The 16,578-nt window shown below is 44.6% G+C and overlaps 1 protein-coding gene across 1 annotated transcript; it reads right to left on the minus strand.

Annotated features, from left to right (window-relative positions):
* Positions 1–2,366: 2,366 nt before the first annotated feature.
* On the minus strand, positions 2,367–3,101 carry LOC111884044 (uncharacterized mitochondrial protein AtMg00810-like). The gene has a single exon (XM_023880378.1). The coding sequence runs from the start codon at positions 3,099–3,101 to the stop codon at positions 2,367–2,369; it is 735 nt and encodes a 244-aa protein (XP_023736146.1).
* Positions 3,102–16,578: the final 13,477 nt, after the last annotated feature.

Genomic DNA, 16,578 nt, shown 5'->3' on the forward strand with positions numbered 1-16,578 from the left:
AGGACCCTTCCATCCTCCGATCTCGATAACTACCCCATAAGCGACTCCAAGAATAGGCTCGGAATGAGAGTTGATAACTTTCAACCAGCCTATTTCTTTGGTGTATTGAATGTTCATCTTTTCAGCTTCATTTTTAGAAAGGAAATTATGGGACGCACCTGTGTCTACTAAGGCTTTAGTGACTTTCTCGTTTATACTAACTTCCACAAACATGAGTCCTCTTTCCTTCTTCGAGTGGGTCTCTTCTTTTGCCACCGAATTGAGGCGTTGCATTGAGCCTAGTTGTGCCTCATCTCTCCCTTCCTTTTCTTCTTCGAAGACCATCGCATTGAAGCTTTTCTTCTTGGGACAATCTTTGATTAGATGGGGGCCGTCACATAAGTAGCACTTGACTTCCCTTCGAGGTCACCCTTCACTCGCCTTCCCCTTGAAAGTTGATGGTCTTGCAGCAGGTTTATCATCCTTCTGTTGCAGCCTAGTTGTCAGTCTCTCTCCCCCACTAGGTTTCCTAATCGGGGTATCTCTTCGGAAGTCCATAAGGTCTTCCGCTACTGCTATAGCTTCGTCAACATCTTGGACGTTCCTCCTCTTGAGCTCGTTGTAAGCCCATGATTGTAGTCCATCTTGGAAGTAAAATAACTTGTCCTTCTCCTGTAAGTCGGGTAACTCCAACATCAAGGCGGTGAACTCTACTACGTAATCTTTGATAGACCCGACATGTTTCAATCCTCGGAGTTTCTTCATGGCAACGTCCTCAGCATTATGGGGGCAGAATTGTTTCTTGAGTTGTCTCTTAAACTCGTCCCAAGTGTTTATGACATATAAGCCTTTTTCAATGTCGCCATGCTTCCGCCTCCACCATAGTGCCACATTTTCACTCAAGTACAGAACGGCGGTGTCTATTTTGTACTTGTCATCCTTTACTCCGATAGCATTGAAATAACATTCTAGCGACCAGAAAAATTCTTCAAGTAGTTTAGGATCACGCTTACCTCCATATTTCGAGGGCTTAGGTGCTTCTGTGTGTGGCGTCATCTTCGTGACAGATCCTCCGGCTATCGCTGCTTTGCATAGCTTCACCTCATCTTCCAAAGCGTTTATCTTCTCACGAAACTCATTTCGCAAGGTGTTGACAAATCCAAGGACTTCTTCCTTGATGACACCGGTGGTCTCCTTCAATCCATCGCTCGTGTCACTTATCTCCGCAACGAACTTATCGACGGTATCGTTCCATTCAAGGATCTCCCCGACGTTGATCTCCGTCCTTGTAAGCTTGTTTTCTAAGCTTGCCAAGGCATCTATTGATTGGTCCCTCTTCTTGGACTTTCTTCCTCTCTCTTCGACGACAGGGGGTAGGTTTGCTACTTCGCTACTTCCTGCTTCCGTAGTCATGATCTCTTGCTTGTACGAAGTCTGGCTCTGATACCACGTGTCACGGGACAACACAATCACCGTGTGCCACTTAGTGTAACTTCGACTAAGTCAGGCTACAACACTTCTTTTGGATGTCTAAACGACTAAGTAAGTAAGAGAATAAAGGTTTTGAAGTTTCTACAAACGAAAGAGAACTTCTATTAGAGAGCTCGAGAGAATACAAGAGAACTTCCAATGGTTTGGATCAAATGAGCTCCTCCCTATTTATACTTGTCCTTCCTCCTCTTGGGAAGTTTCTAGATATTACTACATTAGTCCCATATTCTTGACTAATGTAGAATATTCTACCAAGTTACATATATTTACAAGTCTTCATGAAATGTTCTAAATTATTCTTTGATGTCCTAGAGAAATCTAGGACGTTCCAGGGTCTAATGTGCTATACTTGTGAGTTCTCCCATTTTCTTGAGTACTACGGAAGAGTCTAGAATCTCGATCGTGACAAATGGATGAAAAATACCCCTGTAGTGAATTTCTTTCATTTGAACACGTTGGATTAAATCCAACATACTCTCCTTTAATCCAAAGTGTTAAAGTCAAGTTCATCCTTCCAACTGCCGAACTCATTACCTGTTTTACACCCAACAAGTCTCTCAATTCTAGGAACTGTGCTTTTCCCATTGATTATTGAGGATATATGCCTTCTGCTATTTGCTGCATACGTACTAGATCTCTATGTCTCCTCTTTCCACACACTCGCGTATGAAGTGATACCTCATGTGTATATGTTTGCTTCTCCCATGGAAGACATGATTCTTTGCTAGATGCAGGGCCGACTTGTTATCAATGTATAAGACAGGTGCCTTGATGTTAGAACTAGTAATTTCACTTAGTAAGCGTTTGATCCAGATTCCTTGACATGTGGCTATAGTAGCTGCCATAAATTCCGCCTCACACGAAGATAAAGCAACACATCGTTGTTTATGAGATCCCTAGGTAACCAGGTTCTCATTTAGGTAGTAAGCCATTCCACCTGTGCTTCTTCCATCATTTACATCTCTTGCATGATCACTATATGTGTACCCGGTGATGATGGTTTCTTTGCTGCCTCTGGTGTAAACTAGACCGTGGTCCATGGTCCCTTTCACATAACTCAAGATATGTTTGACAACCTTCATGTGTTGAACTGTGGGTCTCTCCATGATTCTGCTTACTAAACCAACAACATAGCTTATGTCAGGTCGAGTATGAGTTAAGTATCTCAGTGCACCAACCACACTTATGTAATCTGTGATATTTACTTCTTCTCCCTCTTTATCTTTTGTTAGTTCCAACTTAGGCTCCATAGGGTATTTGCAAGGATTGCAATCCGTCATGCCTGTCTTCACAATTATATTCTTTGCATATACAACTTGCTTCAATGTGACTGCACCATCATGTTGGTTTACCTCAAAACCAAGGTAATAAGAGAGCATCCCTAGGTCATTCATTTCAAATTTCTTGCTCATCTGCTCCTTAAAGTGTTCCACTTCTAGATCAGAATCACCTGTTACAATGAGGTCGTCAACGTATACACCAACAATCAATAACTTCCCATTCTTTTTTCTTATGTATACAACATACTCATATGGGCACCTTTTGAACCCAAGTTGTTTCAGACAACCATCAAGCTTTGAATTCCAAGCCCTAGGTGCTTGGCGCAAGCCATATAAGGCTTTGGACAACATGTACACCTTATTTTAGTGACCTTTTTCCACAAATCCCTCTGGCTGAATCACATACACCTCTTCTTCTAGTTCCCCATTTAGGAATGCTGATTTCACATCCAGGTGGTGTACTTTCCAACCGTTATTTGCAGCGAGTCCAAGTAAGATCTGAACCGTTTCTATTTGAGCTACAGGGGAAAACACGTCGTCAAAATCAACACCTGCCTTTTGCACATACCCCTTCGCGACCAAGCGTGCCTTATACTTCAATACATGTCCTCTTGGATCCTTTTTCACCTTGTAGACCCATTTGAGCCCTATTGGTTTTCTACTAGGTGGAAGGTCTACAAGGTTCCAAGTCTTGTTCTTTACTATAACTTCTATTTCACTCTTCATAGCATCAATCCAATGATTCTCTTTGCTAGCCATGCCATATGTGACTGGTTCTACGTCTTCATTCAAGAGTAAAATTTGTTCACACTCATCATATAAGTTGGTTAAGAGTCGGTACCTTTTGGGAGCTCCTCCACCAGTTGAACTAGAAACAGTGCTTGTTGAACCGGTTGAGCTCATAGGGGTTATGGGAGAAGGTGGGGCTTCCTGTGGGCTCGGATGCATGGTGTTTCCTTGTGAGGTGTCTTCAGTTACATCTTCATTCCCTTGAAAGTTCATACCATCACCTTGATCAAGTGTTAGCAGATGTATGTTGGCAACTTCATCTTCAACCTGATCAATTTGGTCTTCTACCTGTGGTGTTAGACCCTCAACTGTGAATGTGACACCTGGAGTATGTTTAAACGTTTCTGTTGTATCCCACGACCACATCTTATCTTCTTCAAAGTAAACTTCTCTACTTATACGGATTGATCATGTGACTGGATCAAACAAACGATAAGCCTTCGTCCCTATTTTTGTTCCCAAATGGACTAGTGGTTTGCTTCTATCATCAAGTTTGCAACGATGACCTGTTTTTACCTTTGCATGTGCTATGCATCCAAAAACTCTTAGATGCACTATATTTGGTTTTCTCCCGGTCCACATCTGATAAGGTGTTGCTTCTTCGAGGGCCTCCGTGGTTACCCTATTTAAAATATAGACTGCATTATGTACAGCTTCACCCCACAAAACATCAGGTACCTGCATAACTTTTAATGAGCTACTTGTCATCTCAACAACAGTCCGATTCCATCTCTCCACGACTCCGTTTTGTTGGGGAGAAAACGGAGCAGTGTAGTGTCTTTGTAGACCCGTTTCTTCGCAATAAGAGGTGAATTCTTTTGAAAGGAATTCCCCCCACGATCTGTCCGGAACACTTTCATCCTTTCACCAGTTTCAACTTCTACCATTGCCCGAAATTTTCTGAACACACCAAACACTTGATCCTTTGATTGCACCAGGTAGACCCACATCACCCGACTAAATTCATCAACAAGCAGAAATAAATACTTGTTTCCTGCAGGTGTAGGTGATGAGATTAGACCACAGAGGTCCCCGTGAATTAGTTCAAGTTTCCTGCATGCCCTGAAATATGTATGTGATAGTGTAACGCCCCATTCCTGGTATGTAATTCAAATAAAGTATTTTCATTACTGAAGGGGTACTCGACGAGTCTATAGCCCGACTCATCGAGTAGAGGCAGGCCGATCACGCTTTTTGAGCTAGCTACTCGACGAGTCCATACGCTGGACTCGGCGAGTCCGCCTGTCTGGATGAAGCCCTAATTTTAAGGGTTTGCACCCTATTTAAACACAATTATGCACCCCCAACCTCGACTCTATCGCTCTCAGAACATTTCCCCTGTAAACCCTAGCTCCATTGTTGAATTTTAGTGTGCTTGTGATAGCTTGGAAGCTTTGGGAAGGAAAGAAGGTCCATAGAAGGGAAGGAAGATCCAGGAGTTAGCTTACATCTGTTCTTCATTCAGGTAATGAAGTAATGACCTTTTGCATTCCTCTATTATAACCTCCTTTATGTTTGTTATGCCTTCTTTGGAGCCTTTTATGATTCAAAACTTGAGATATGGACTCTCATTGGATGAAAACTTCAGATCTGAACTCTCATTGCATTCTAGAAGTGTAAAGTTTCAGTTATGGTCGTGATTGAAGTCCCTCTTGAGCTTGGAACCCCATTAAGAGCATAGGGTTGGCATTTGAAGCCTTTAAAGCCATGCATGCACGTAAAGTTTGCAACTTTATGTGATAAGCATGCCCTAGAAGCATGGATCTGTGAATTAGAGCCGCTGCATGGCTCAAATCAGGCCTGTATGGAAAAGGGACTGAATGGACTCGGCGAGTCACAAGCTTGACTCGGCGAGTCATATGAAGATAGCCTTGGACTCGACGAGTTGGATGAGCAACTCGGCGAGTCCGATGAAGATTGCCTTAGACTCGACGAGTTGTTCTACAACTCGGCGAGTCGGATAAGTTTTTCCAAGAAAAGTAGTGTTTGAGTGAAATGGATTCATTCCTTCATAGTTACATGTAAAGACAACAACTTTACGTGTTCAGATGGTCCCAAGGGCTCAGATCTACGAGTTAAAGGCCCTGGAATGGATTAGAATTCGATTGCATGGAATCTGTGATAGGACATGGCGAGTTGTTCTTCGGACTCGACGAGTCGAGTAGCGAGTCCCTATTTTCCCTTCGAGTTGTGAGTTCAGAGTGAATTAGTGAGTGGGAAAGGGGCTCGGTGAGTTAATGTCAGAGTTAGTAAAGGAGGGACTCGGCGAGTCTGCGCCCTGACTCGGCGAGTCCGGTCAACTGGAAGTTGACTTTGACTAGGGGTAATATAGTCATTTGACCCCAAGATCATTTACCAATAACTGATCTAGTGTTTTTGGAAATTGTAGCCGGACAGTTCCGGAGCGTCGGTCAGCCACTTTTAGAGTTAGCATCACATCAGTCAGCACTACGAGGTGAGTTTTCCTTCCAGTAGGAACGGGTTTACGGCCACAATGTCGGCCCATCTAGTTAGCAGTTAGTACCGGACTTTGGTCCGATGCAGAAGTTCAACATGCTTGATGTCTTTGTGATTCAAGCATGTCTTTGTGTTATGTGTTTCGGACTTCGGTCCGATGCAGTGTGCAGTATATGTGTTTATGCTAGTTGATATGTTTATGCTATGCTATGCTCAGCCAGTTTCCGGACTTCGGTCCGATGCAGGGGACAAGGTCCCAGTCAGTTTTGGATTTCGATCCGATGCAGTTAGTTCTGGACTTCGGTCCGATGCAGGGGACAAGGTCCTAGTCAGTTCTGGACTTCGGTCCGATGCAGTTTTCGGACTTCGGTCCATTGCAGAGGGCAAGGCCCTAGTTAGTTCCGGACTTCGGTCTGATGCAGTGGGAAAGGCCCAATATGTGTTTATATGATTGTATGGTATGTGGTAGTCCGGGGGAGCTCACTAAGCTTTGTGCTTACAGTTTCAGTTTTGGTTTCAAAAGAATTTTTGAGAAAGTGACTTAAAAAGAAAAGAGTTTTGAAAACGAGAAAAAAGGTGTGGTGCATGCGATCAGCCGAGCTCAAGTAAGTACTCCCAAATTACCCATATAAGTTTATGTTATGAGTATCAGTTTTAGTTTCAGTAGAACAACATGCTAGAATAGGACTAAGGATCTAGGAGGATGCCTTATGTACCTGCTATATGTGTTTCAGCTTTATGAGAATTGCATGCTAGTATTGAGTAGACAGCAGTAGGATAGCCTGTTTAGGTTATGCCTGACAATACGAGCTTAGCATTGTATGCTAGCATAGTTTCTTCTTATGAGAATAGAGTTGCTTGATTAGTTTCCTGTGTCCGGATGCTGCTTGCTTTGTGCTTTGTGGGGCTTAGAGTGATGGGAATTAGCTATTAGGTGAATACGACACATAACATGAGATCAGGGTTGAATAATCTTAGAGTGCTAGATTTGGCCCTACTGCGCAGCTCTTGTTTGAGTCCAACCGTTGTGGGAATGAGTCTTTTACTCGAAGGATTATCTGAGCCTCGTCACATGTGATGGTATTCAGGTGATGACTAATTAACATTACAAGGAGGCCTTCAGCAGCTGAGCACTGGTTTTTGTTGAGTCAGAGATTTCCCCTAGGGCAAGCCTAGGATGAGAGTAGCAGAGATTAGTAGCAGTAGTAGTGACTTGGCGAAGTCGAGGCGGTTCTTGAGGAAAGTACGAATAGATGTGGAAGGTAGTAGGGGCCCATACTACTGGAAGCAGATGATCTGTACTTGAATCAAGGAAGGCCGAGGCGAGACCAGGAAACCTGTAGTAGTAGCAATCCCTCGAGATATATCAGTGTTTCTGACGTTTATCATGATGCGTTTTCAGAATGGTGGTTTTACGCCCTAGGCCAGCAGTCGGCAGCTCAGGTGCCGGGGAGGGATCAGGATCAGGCTCGGGGGCCGAGCAGTTGGATGAGCAAACTAGGGAGTTTTTCACTTCAGAGGTTACCCGTATCATATTTGAGCAGACTCATGTGATCTTCGGTTCGATCAAGGAGGGTATCTTGGAGTTGATGGATGAGAAATTGAGCACATTTGATGCTGAGATGGCGGCCATGATGGGGTCGCACACACTCACCTCCAGGGAGTTCCGGGCTTGTGGAGCTCCAAACTACCATGGGGTGTGGGACCCCATTGCGAGTACTAGGTGGTTGGAAGATGTTGCCAACACGTTCCGCACTAGCAGATGTCCCGAGGGGGACAAGGTCAGATTAGCATCCTGTCTCCTGAAGGACAGGGCACGTGACTGGTGGGAGGAGGTTGGGCATGGTATCGGGGACGACTCAGCACTTGATACTATGACTTAGGCTGATTTTACCACCAGGTTCAGAGCCGAGTTCGCACTAGTTATTGAGGTGCAACAGTTAGCCAGAGAGTTTCAGGACCTTACTCAGACTACAAAGACAGTGGCGGAGATTACCGCCAAGTTCAGGGAGAGGGCTCTTCTTGTTCCTCAGTACGCAGGTGACGAGGAAATGAAGAAGGCCCGTTATCATGAGATGTTGCGGAGTGATATCCGCCAGTTTGTGAGTCGATCCAGCTGCAAGATGCTGGACGATATGATTGCGAGGGCTTGAGAGAGAGAGAGAGAGAGAGAGAGAGATTGATCTTGAGATGGAGAAGAAGAGGAAGCCGGAGGCGGCTTCGGGTACAGGGAGTTCGGGCAAGAAGCCCAAGGTTTCAGATCATAGGTCCAGAGGTCAGCAGAGCCACAGTCGGTGTGGCAAATGTGGGAGATTTCACGATGAGGCGTGCAAGGTAGGGAGTTCCGGCTGCAACAAGTGTGGTCGGAACGGGCATATGAGCAGAGATTGTACAGCTTCTACCACCGCCACCGCAACATCAGATCTGATTTGCTTCCATTGCAATCAGAGGGGACATAAAAAGTCCCAGTGCTCGAGCTTAGTAGCAGCAGGGAAGGTGTCAGCACCTGCCCCTGCTACATTGAGGATTACGGACGGTCGTCAGGGCCGGGCCGAGGCGCTAGTAGCAAAGAGTAGAGCTTTTCAGATGACAGCAGAGGAGGCGCGAGCGACTCCTGACGTGGTGACGGGTAAATATTTTTCATTTTATCTCTGCATTTATTATTAATTGTTTCTAAGGTTATATGTTTATGTATGGGGTTGTTCTTAGTGAACGACATTTCAGCTACAGTGTTGTTTGATTCGGGGGCTACCCGATCGTTTATCTCCCTTGTGCTTAGCAAGATGTTTAGCGGAGCTCTTGGGGAGCTGGATTGTCCACTCGAGGTGGAGATAGCCGATGATAGGACCGTCAGGGTCGCGAGGGTGCATAAGGCATGCTCGCTGCAGTTATTTGATGAGCAGTTTTCGATGGACCTGGTCCCTATTCCTTTGCGAGGGAACAAGGTCATAGTAGGCATGGATTGGCTAAGCCCCAACGAGGCGGTGATTGATTGCGAGTTGCAGCTAGTGAGGGTTCGCACTCCCAGCGGGGGAGAGTTAGTGATTCAGGGCGAGAGGCCACAACACGGACTGATTCTTTGTTCAGCAGCGAGAGCGAGGCGCTACTTCCAGCAGGGTTGCGCAGGTTATGTCGCATATGTGATGGATACCCGAGATAAGGGTACGTTGACAGTAGATGATGTAGCAGTGGTGCGAGAGTACCCGTACATGTTCCCAGAGGAATTGCGTGGGATACCTCCGGAGAGACAGGTTGAGTTCAAGATTGACCTGGTTCCTGGTGCGGCTCCGATAGCCAAGGCACCGTATCGGTTGGATCCTCCAGAGATGCAGGACTTGTCTACGCAACTGCAGGAGCTGTTAGGCAAGGGTTTCATTAGACCGAGTAGTTCGCCATGGGGAGCCCCGGTCTTCTTTATGAAGTAGAAGGATGGGTCGCATCGTATGTACATAGACTAATGGGAGTTGAACAAGATAACGGTGAAGAACCGTTATCCACTCCCGAGGATAGATGACTCGTTCGATCAACTTCAGGGAGCATCTTGGTTTTCCAAGATTGATTTGCGCTCCGGTTATCATCAGATGCGGGTAAGGGGTGAGGATGTTCAGAAGATAGCTTTTAGGACCCGTTATGGTCATTATGAGTTTGTGGTGATGCCGTTTGGGCTCACCAACACTCCAGCTGCGTTCATGGACCTCATGAACCGCATGTGCAGGCCGATGTTAGATCGGTCTGTGATTGTATTCATCGATGACATCATGGTTTATTCCAAGAATCAGGAGCAGCACGAGGAGCACCTCAGGGAGGTGCTAGAGGTCTTGAGGAGGGAGAAACTTTTCGTGAAGTTCTCCAAGTGCGAGTTCTGGTTGTGCGAGGTGCAGTTCCTTGGGCACCTCGTCAACCAGAAGGGTATACTGGTAGATCCGGCCAAGATAGAGACCGTGATGTAGTGGGAGGTCCCGAAGTCTCCATCAGAGATTCAGAGCTTCCTAGGTTTTGCAGGGTACTATAGGAGATTCATTCAGGATTTCTCCAAGATAGCAGTACCACTCACCCGGCTGACCAAGAAGTCGATGGTGTTTCGTTGGGGGCTTGAGCAGCAGGCGGCGTTTGAGACCCTCTGGCAGCGCTTGTGTGAGGCACCGATTCTTACCCTGCCAGAGGGAGTGGACGATTTTGTAGTATACTGTGATGCCTCGATCATAGGCATGGGAGCAGTGTTGATGCATCGGGGGCATGTGATAGCTTATGCCTCCAGACAGTTGAAGCCTCACGAGGCTAACTATCTAACGCATGATTTGGAGTTGGGGGCAGTGGTGTTCGCCCTCAAGATTTGGAGGCACTACCTCTATGGGGTCCGTTGTACCAACTACACGGATCACAAGAGTCTGAGATACCTCATGGACTAGCCGAATCTTAACATGAGGCAGCGTCGGTGGTTAGATGTAGTGAAGGATTACGATTGTGAAATCCTTTATCACCCGGGGAAGGCCAACGTAGTGGCCAATGCCTTGAGTTGCAAGACGGCCGTGGCCCCGATCAGGGATATATGCTTGAGGATGTCAGTGATTACTCCGCTGTTGGAGCTGATTAGGGAGGCACAGGTCGAGGGCCTCAAGGAGGAGAGGTAGAAGTATGAGAGGATTGTGGGCCGAGTAGCTTCTTTTGATTATGATAGTCGGGGATTGTTGACCCTTCATGGGAGAGTTTGGGTACCGTACTGGGGCGGAGTACGGCAGGTGTTGATGGACGAGGCCCATAAGTCTCGATTTTCCATCCACACAGGGGCGACGAAGATGTATAGGGATCTTTGACCCGATTATTTGTGGCCCTGCATGAAGCGGGATGTCGCTTGGTATGTGGAGAGATGCCTGACCTGCAGGAAGGTCAAGGCAGAGCACCAGAGACCCCATGGCAAGATGTAGCTGTTAGACATTCCCTTATGGAAATGGGAGGACATTACCATGGATTTTATCACTAAGCTTCCCAAGACCGCACGGGGAGTGGATTCGATTTGGGTCATAGTGGATCCGCCGACCAAGAGCGCGCACTTTATACCGATCCAGGAGAGCATATCGGATGAGAAGCTAGCCGACATCTATGTGCGTGAGGTAGTAGCATGGCACGGAGTGCCTGTTTCGGTAGTGTCAGACCGAGACGTTCGTTTTACTTCCAGATTTTGGAAGCGGTTTCATGACGAGATGGGGACTCGTCTTCATTTTAGCACCGCTTTCCACCCTCAGACGGACGGGCAAAGCGAGAGGACGATTCAGACTCTCGAGGACATGCTCCGAGCATGTGTTATAGACTCTGGTGGTAGTTCGGATAGGTATCTTCCACTAGCGGAATTTTCGTATAACAACAGTTACCACGCTAGCATTGACTGTCCTCCTTTCGAGATGCTATACGGAAGGAAGTGCAGGACCCCGATTTGTTGGGGCGAGGTCGGTTAGCGAGTCATTGGGACCACAGAGTTGATCCAGCAGGTTCGTAGCAGACTGCAGACTACGCAGAATAGGCAGAAGAGTTACGTCGACAGGAGGTGTTCAGACTTAAAGTTTCAGGTGGGCCATATAGTCCTCCTGAAGCTATCACCCTGGAAGGGTGTTATCAGGTTTCGGAAGAGGGGCAAGCTGGGTCCCAGGTTCATTGGCCCTTTTAGGGTTTTGGCCCGGGTGGGTCGGGTTGCTTATCGCTTGGATCTTCCGGCAGAGCTTAGCCAGATCCACAACACTTTCCATGTTTCTCAGTTGCGAAAGTGTTTGGTGGACAAGTCAGCAGTTGTACCCTAGGAGGATATTCAGGTTGATAGCAGCCTGAATTATATCGAGAGACCAGTTGCGATCTTAGATCGGAAGACGAAGACCTTGAGGAACAAGGTGGTTCAGCTAAGGAAGGTGCAGTGGCAGCACCGAAAGGGTTCAGAATGGACGTGGGAGTCTGAGGGGGAGATGAGGGAGCATTACCCAGAGTTATTTTCAGCAGCAGCAACAGACTTCGAGGACAAAGTCTAAGATAAGTGGGGGAGATTTATAACTCCCAATTACTGGTATGTAATTCAAATAAAGTATTTTCATTTTTGAAGGGGTACTCGACGAGTCTGTAGCCTAACTCGTCGAGTAGAGGCAGGTCGATCACGCGTTTTGAGCTAGCTACTCGACGAGTCCATACGCTGGACTCGGCGAGTCCGCTTGTCTGGATGAAGCCCTAATTTTAAGGGTTTGCACCCTATTTAAACACACTTATGCGCCCCCAACCTCGACTCTATCACTCTCAGAACATTTCCCCTGTAAACCCTAGCCCTATTGTTGAGTTTGAGTGTGCTTGTGATAACTTGGAAGCTTTGGGAAGGAAAGAAGGTTCATAGAAGGGAAGGAAGATCCAGGAGTTAGCTTACATCTGTTCTTCATTCAGGTAATGAAGTTATGACCTTTTGCATTCCTCTATTATAACCTCCTTTCTGCTTGTTATGCCTTCTTTGGAGCCTTTTATGATTCAAAACTTGAGATATGGACTCTCCTTGGATGAAAACTTCAGATCTGAACTCTCATTACATTCTAGAAGTGTAAAGTTTCAGTTATGGTCGTGATTGAAGTCCCTCTTGAGCTTGGAACCCCATTAAGAGCTTAGGGTTGGAATTTGAAGCCTTTAAAGCCATGCATGCATGTAAATTTTACAACTTTACGTGATAAGCATGCCCTAGAAGCATGGATCTGTGACTTAGAGCCGCTGCATGGATCAAATCAGGCCTGTATGGAAAAGGGACTGAATGGACTCGGCGAGTCACAAGCTTGACTCGGCGAGTCATATGAAGATAGCCTTGGAATCGACGAGTTGGATGAGCAACTCGGCGAGTCCGATGAAGATTGCCTTAGAGTCGACAAGTTGTTCTACAACTCGGCGAGTCAGATAAGTTTTTCCAAGAAAAGTAGTGTTTGAGTGAAATGGCTTCATTCCTTCGTAGTTACACGTAAAGTCAGCAACTTTACGTGTTCAGATGGTCCAAAGGGCTCAGATCTACGAGTTAGAAGCCCTGTAATTGATTAGAATTCGATTACATGGAATCTGCGATAGGACTCAGCGAGTTGTTCTTCGGACTTGACGAGTCGAGTCGCGAGTCCCCGTTTTCCCTTCGAGTTGTGAGTTCAAAGTGAATCGGTGAGTGGGAAAGGGGCTCGGTGAGTTAAAGTCAGAGTTAGTAAAGGAGGGACTCGGCGAGTCTGCGCCCTGACTCGGCGAGTCCGGTCAACTGGAAGTTGACTTTGACTAGGGGTAATATAGTCATTTGACCCCAAGAGCATTTACCAGTAACTGATCTAGTGTTTTTGGAAATTGTAGCCGGACAGTTCCAGAGCGTCGGTCAGCCACTTTTAGAGTTAGCATCACATCAGTCAACACTACGAGGTGAGTTTTCCTTCCAGTAGGAACGGGTTTACGGCCACAATGCCGGCCCATCTAGTTAGCAGTTAGTACCGGACTTTGGTCCGATGCAGAAGTTAAGCGTGCTTGATGTCTTTGTGATTCAAGCATGTCTTTGTGTTATGTGTTCCGGACTTCGGTCCGATGCAGTGTGCAGTATATGTGTTTATGCTAGTTGATATGTTTATGCTATGCTATGCTCAGCCAGTTTCCGGACTTCGGTCCGATGCAGGGGACAAGGTCCCAGTCAGTTCCGGACTTCGGTCAGATGTAGTTTTCGGACTTCGGTCCGATGCAGAGGGCAAGGCCCTGGTTAGTTCCGGACTTCAGTTCGATGCAGTGGGCAAGGCCCAATATGTGTTTATATAATTGTATGGTATGTGGTAGTCTGGGGGAGCTCACTAAGCTTTGTGCTTACAATTTCAGTTTTGGTTTCAGGTGCTTCCGCAAGCAAAGGGAAGGGCTCGGGATGATGGCATTGCACACACCGCAGCTTCAGCTTTTGTCCTGGGAGTTTATTTCATATACTATGATATGTTGTTACAGTTCTTTTGTTATGACACCTCCATTATAACTTTTTGGGATTTATGACGTACGATTTTATGATATATTATAGATCGTTGATAACCTTAGTATTATGTAAAAGAAAAATTTTGGGTCTTATTTTGGGTCGTTTCAGATGGGTAAGGTTTTTGAGCATGCTTACCCACCAAGCATCCTTCACATAATGTTGTGGGACTAATCATCTTTTCCAGTCCCTAAACAATGCTTTTATCTGACATGAGTTTTAGTGTAAGATAACTTACATGACCCATACGTGCATGCCATAACTTTTATGGTTCCTCCTTAGCCCCAGGAAAACACTTTGAACTGATGTCTTCAAATATAATTTTTGTACAGACGATTAGAAGACATTTTAACTTTCATGAGAAGTTTTTCCTTTTTATCATGAATCCATAGGAATGATCCAAGCATAACGATCCGATCACCACCCTCAGCTAATTTTCCCAGACTTACAATATTACTGCACAAACTCGATATGTAATATACCTCACGAAGTACACGATGTTCACCGTTCATGCACCGGAACACGATTGAACCCCTTCCTTCAATGCGAACCCTTGATCCATCACCAAACTTCACTGAACCTTTGATGGATTGATTGAGTTCACGAAAATTTTGTTTTTCACCTGTCATATGGTTACTTTCACCATTGTCCAAGTACCTCATGTTTGATCTTCTTTGCTCATCACCTGCTGATCTCAACTTTGGATTCACTTTCTCTTCATTTAGATGCACTTTAAGAACCTTATTATGTTCATTTGAGGTAGATAGCAAAAGTGTTGGTTCGTCATCGTTGATTTCTCGAGCTAAATTGACTTCTTGATTCCTTTCACGTCTAGGATTTTTGGCATTCTACAGCGAAATGCCCAAAGTCTTGGCAGTTATAGCACTAAACTGTACTCTTGTCACAACTAGGAATTCTAATGTTTTTGTAAACATTAACAATGATAACATTTGTGACTAAAATTTGAAAGTATGCATGATGTTTATTCAATAAAACCAAAGTTCCATCAATCACCCTATCCAAACACTTCAAATAGTCAACAAAAGGTTGGAAACCCTAAAAATCCCGGTTTAAGTCCATTACAGACTAGGATTTCCTTATTGGGCCTAATGAACCAATAAGTTTCCAATTTGACTTGTTTGGGCTTAGAACTCTTAATTGGGTTCTAATTTAACCCACCTTCATGAGATTTGACATTTTGGGCCATATTGGGCCTAAAATGGAAATAAACTACCCCAATAAGCCTTATTGGGCCATAACTAGCCTAATTAACCTTGTTGGGCCATAACTAATCTAATTAGCCCTAATGGGCCACAAAGCTAATCTTTTATGCTAATTGGGTCGTAAACCACCCTAAGCGCCCAATGGGCCGTAAACTTCTTTATAGACCTCATGATTTCAAGTAAGGATCAAGAATTGGGCCAAAAATGAATCCTTTTCCCTTCTTAATGCAATTCTCAGTCCATTTAAAAATATAGAAAAGATTAGAAGAAGAATTAAGATAAATGGATTAAGCAGGAAAATTGTGAGCATGCGACCTCCTTATTGCGTCGTGGACATCCATGCAATGTCACCTTACCCTCTCTCCCATCTTCTTCTTCTACTACTCTCGACCGAGAGCATCAACACACACACACACAAACTTAATTCACTTCCAAATACTTCCAAATCCTCTCAAGAACACCTTCATTATTCCATCAAAATTTCGAGATTAGGAAGCATTCCAAGAGGCTTCTTCACTCATGTCACAAATCCTTGGTAAGTTTTTACTTAGATCCTTGGATTAACTTCTATATCTTATCAAAAATATTCTCTTAATTCATTCAAATTCATGATCGTGCTTCTTAGAACCCATCTAAGCCCAAAGATTTCTCAAAAAGCTTGCTAGGGCCAAGAATCACCTCAACCCCTTCCATTTCTTCTTCAAAACCGTGAGCAACAAATCAAGGTGAGTTCATACCCTCTTGTGTTTCAGTTTTTACTTGTTTTTGGGGGAGAATACAAGTACTATGTGTTGATCAATGTGTGTATACTTGTTATATGTGATTTCTTTGGTTTATGTTGTGAAAATATGATGTTATTTGCTAAATATTGAAATCTATGGCTAAAGTGTGAAGAATACATAAACAATGTACATATTAAACAACTTACTTCAAAGATCTAAGGATCTTTGGGATTAAGAAGTGAAAAAGTGTCATTTTTGCCAAAATAATCAAAGTTTGGGGTAAAATATGGTATTTTCGGTTTTATAAGGACCAAATAGTATTATTTATATAGAAATCTAACTTTTATGAAAATAACACTTGTCTAGGGGTCAAAAACATAAATTTTAGCTTAATGGGCTTTAAATTTGGACCTCATGAGTTTTGGGCCCAAAGTTGCGAAAAATGAAGTATTTGAGGGGCTGAAATGGAAAAGTTAACAAACTATGAGTTTAAAACATAAATTAAATTGTTTTGAGGGCTGAAAATGACCTTGATGCAAATATTGGACTAAAAATGCAGAGTTTTAGACTTTGGGGTCAAAATTGTAAAACTTACAGAAATTGAGCTAAAAGTGTAAACTTTTTTTTTTGAACTAAGGGATGGAAATGTC

Source organism: Lactuca sativa, chromosome 3, assembly GCF_002870075.4.
Source record: "Lactuca sativa cultivar Salinas chromosome 3, Lsat_Salinas_v11, whole genome shotgun sequence".
In the NCBI taxonomy this organism is placed as follows: Eukaryota; Viridiplantae; Streptophyta; class Magnoliopsida; order Asterales; family Asteraceae; genus Lactuca; species Lactuca sativa.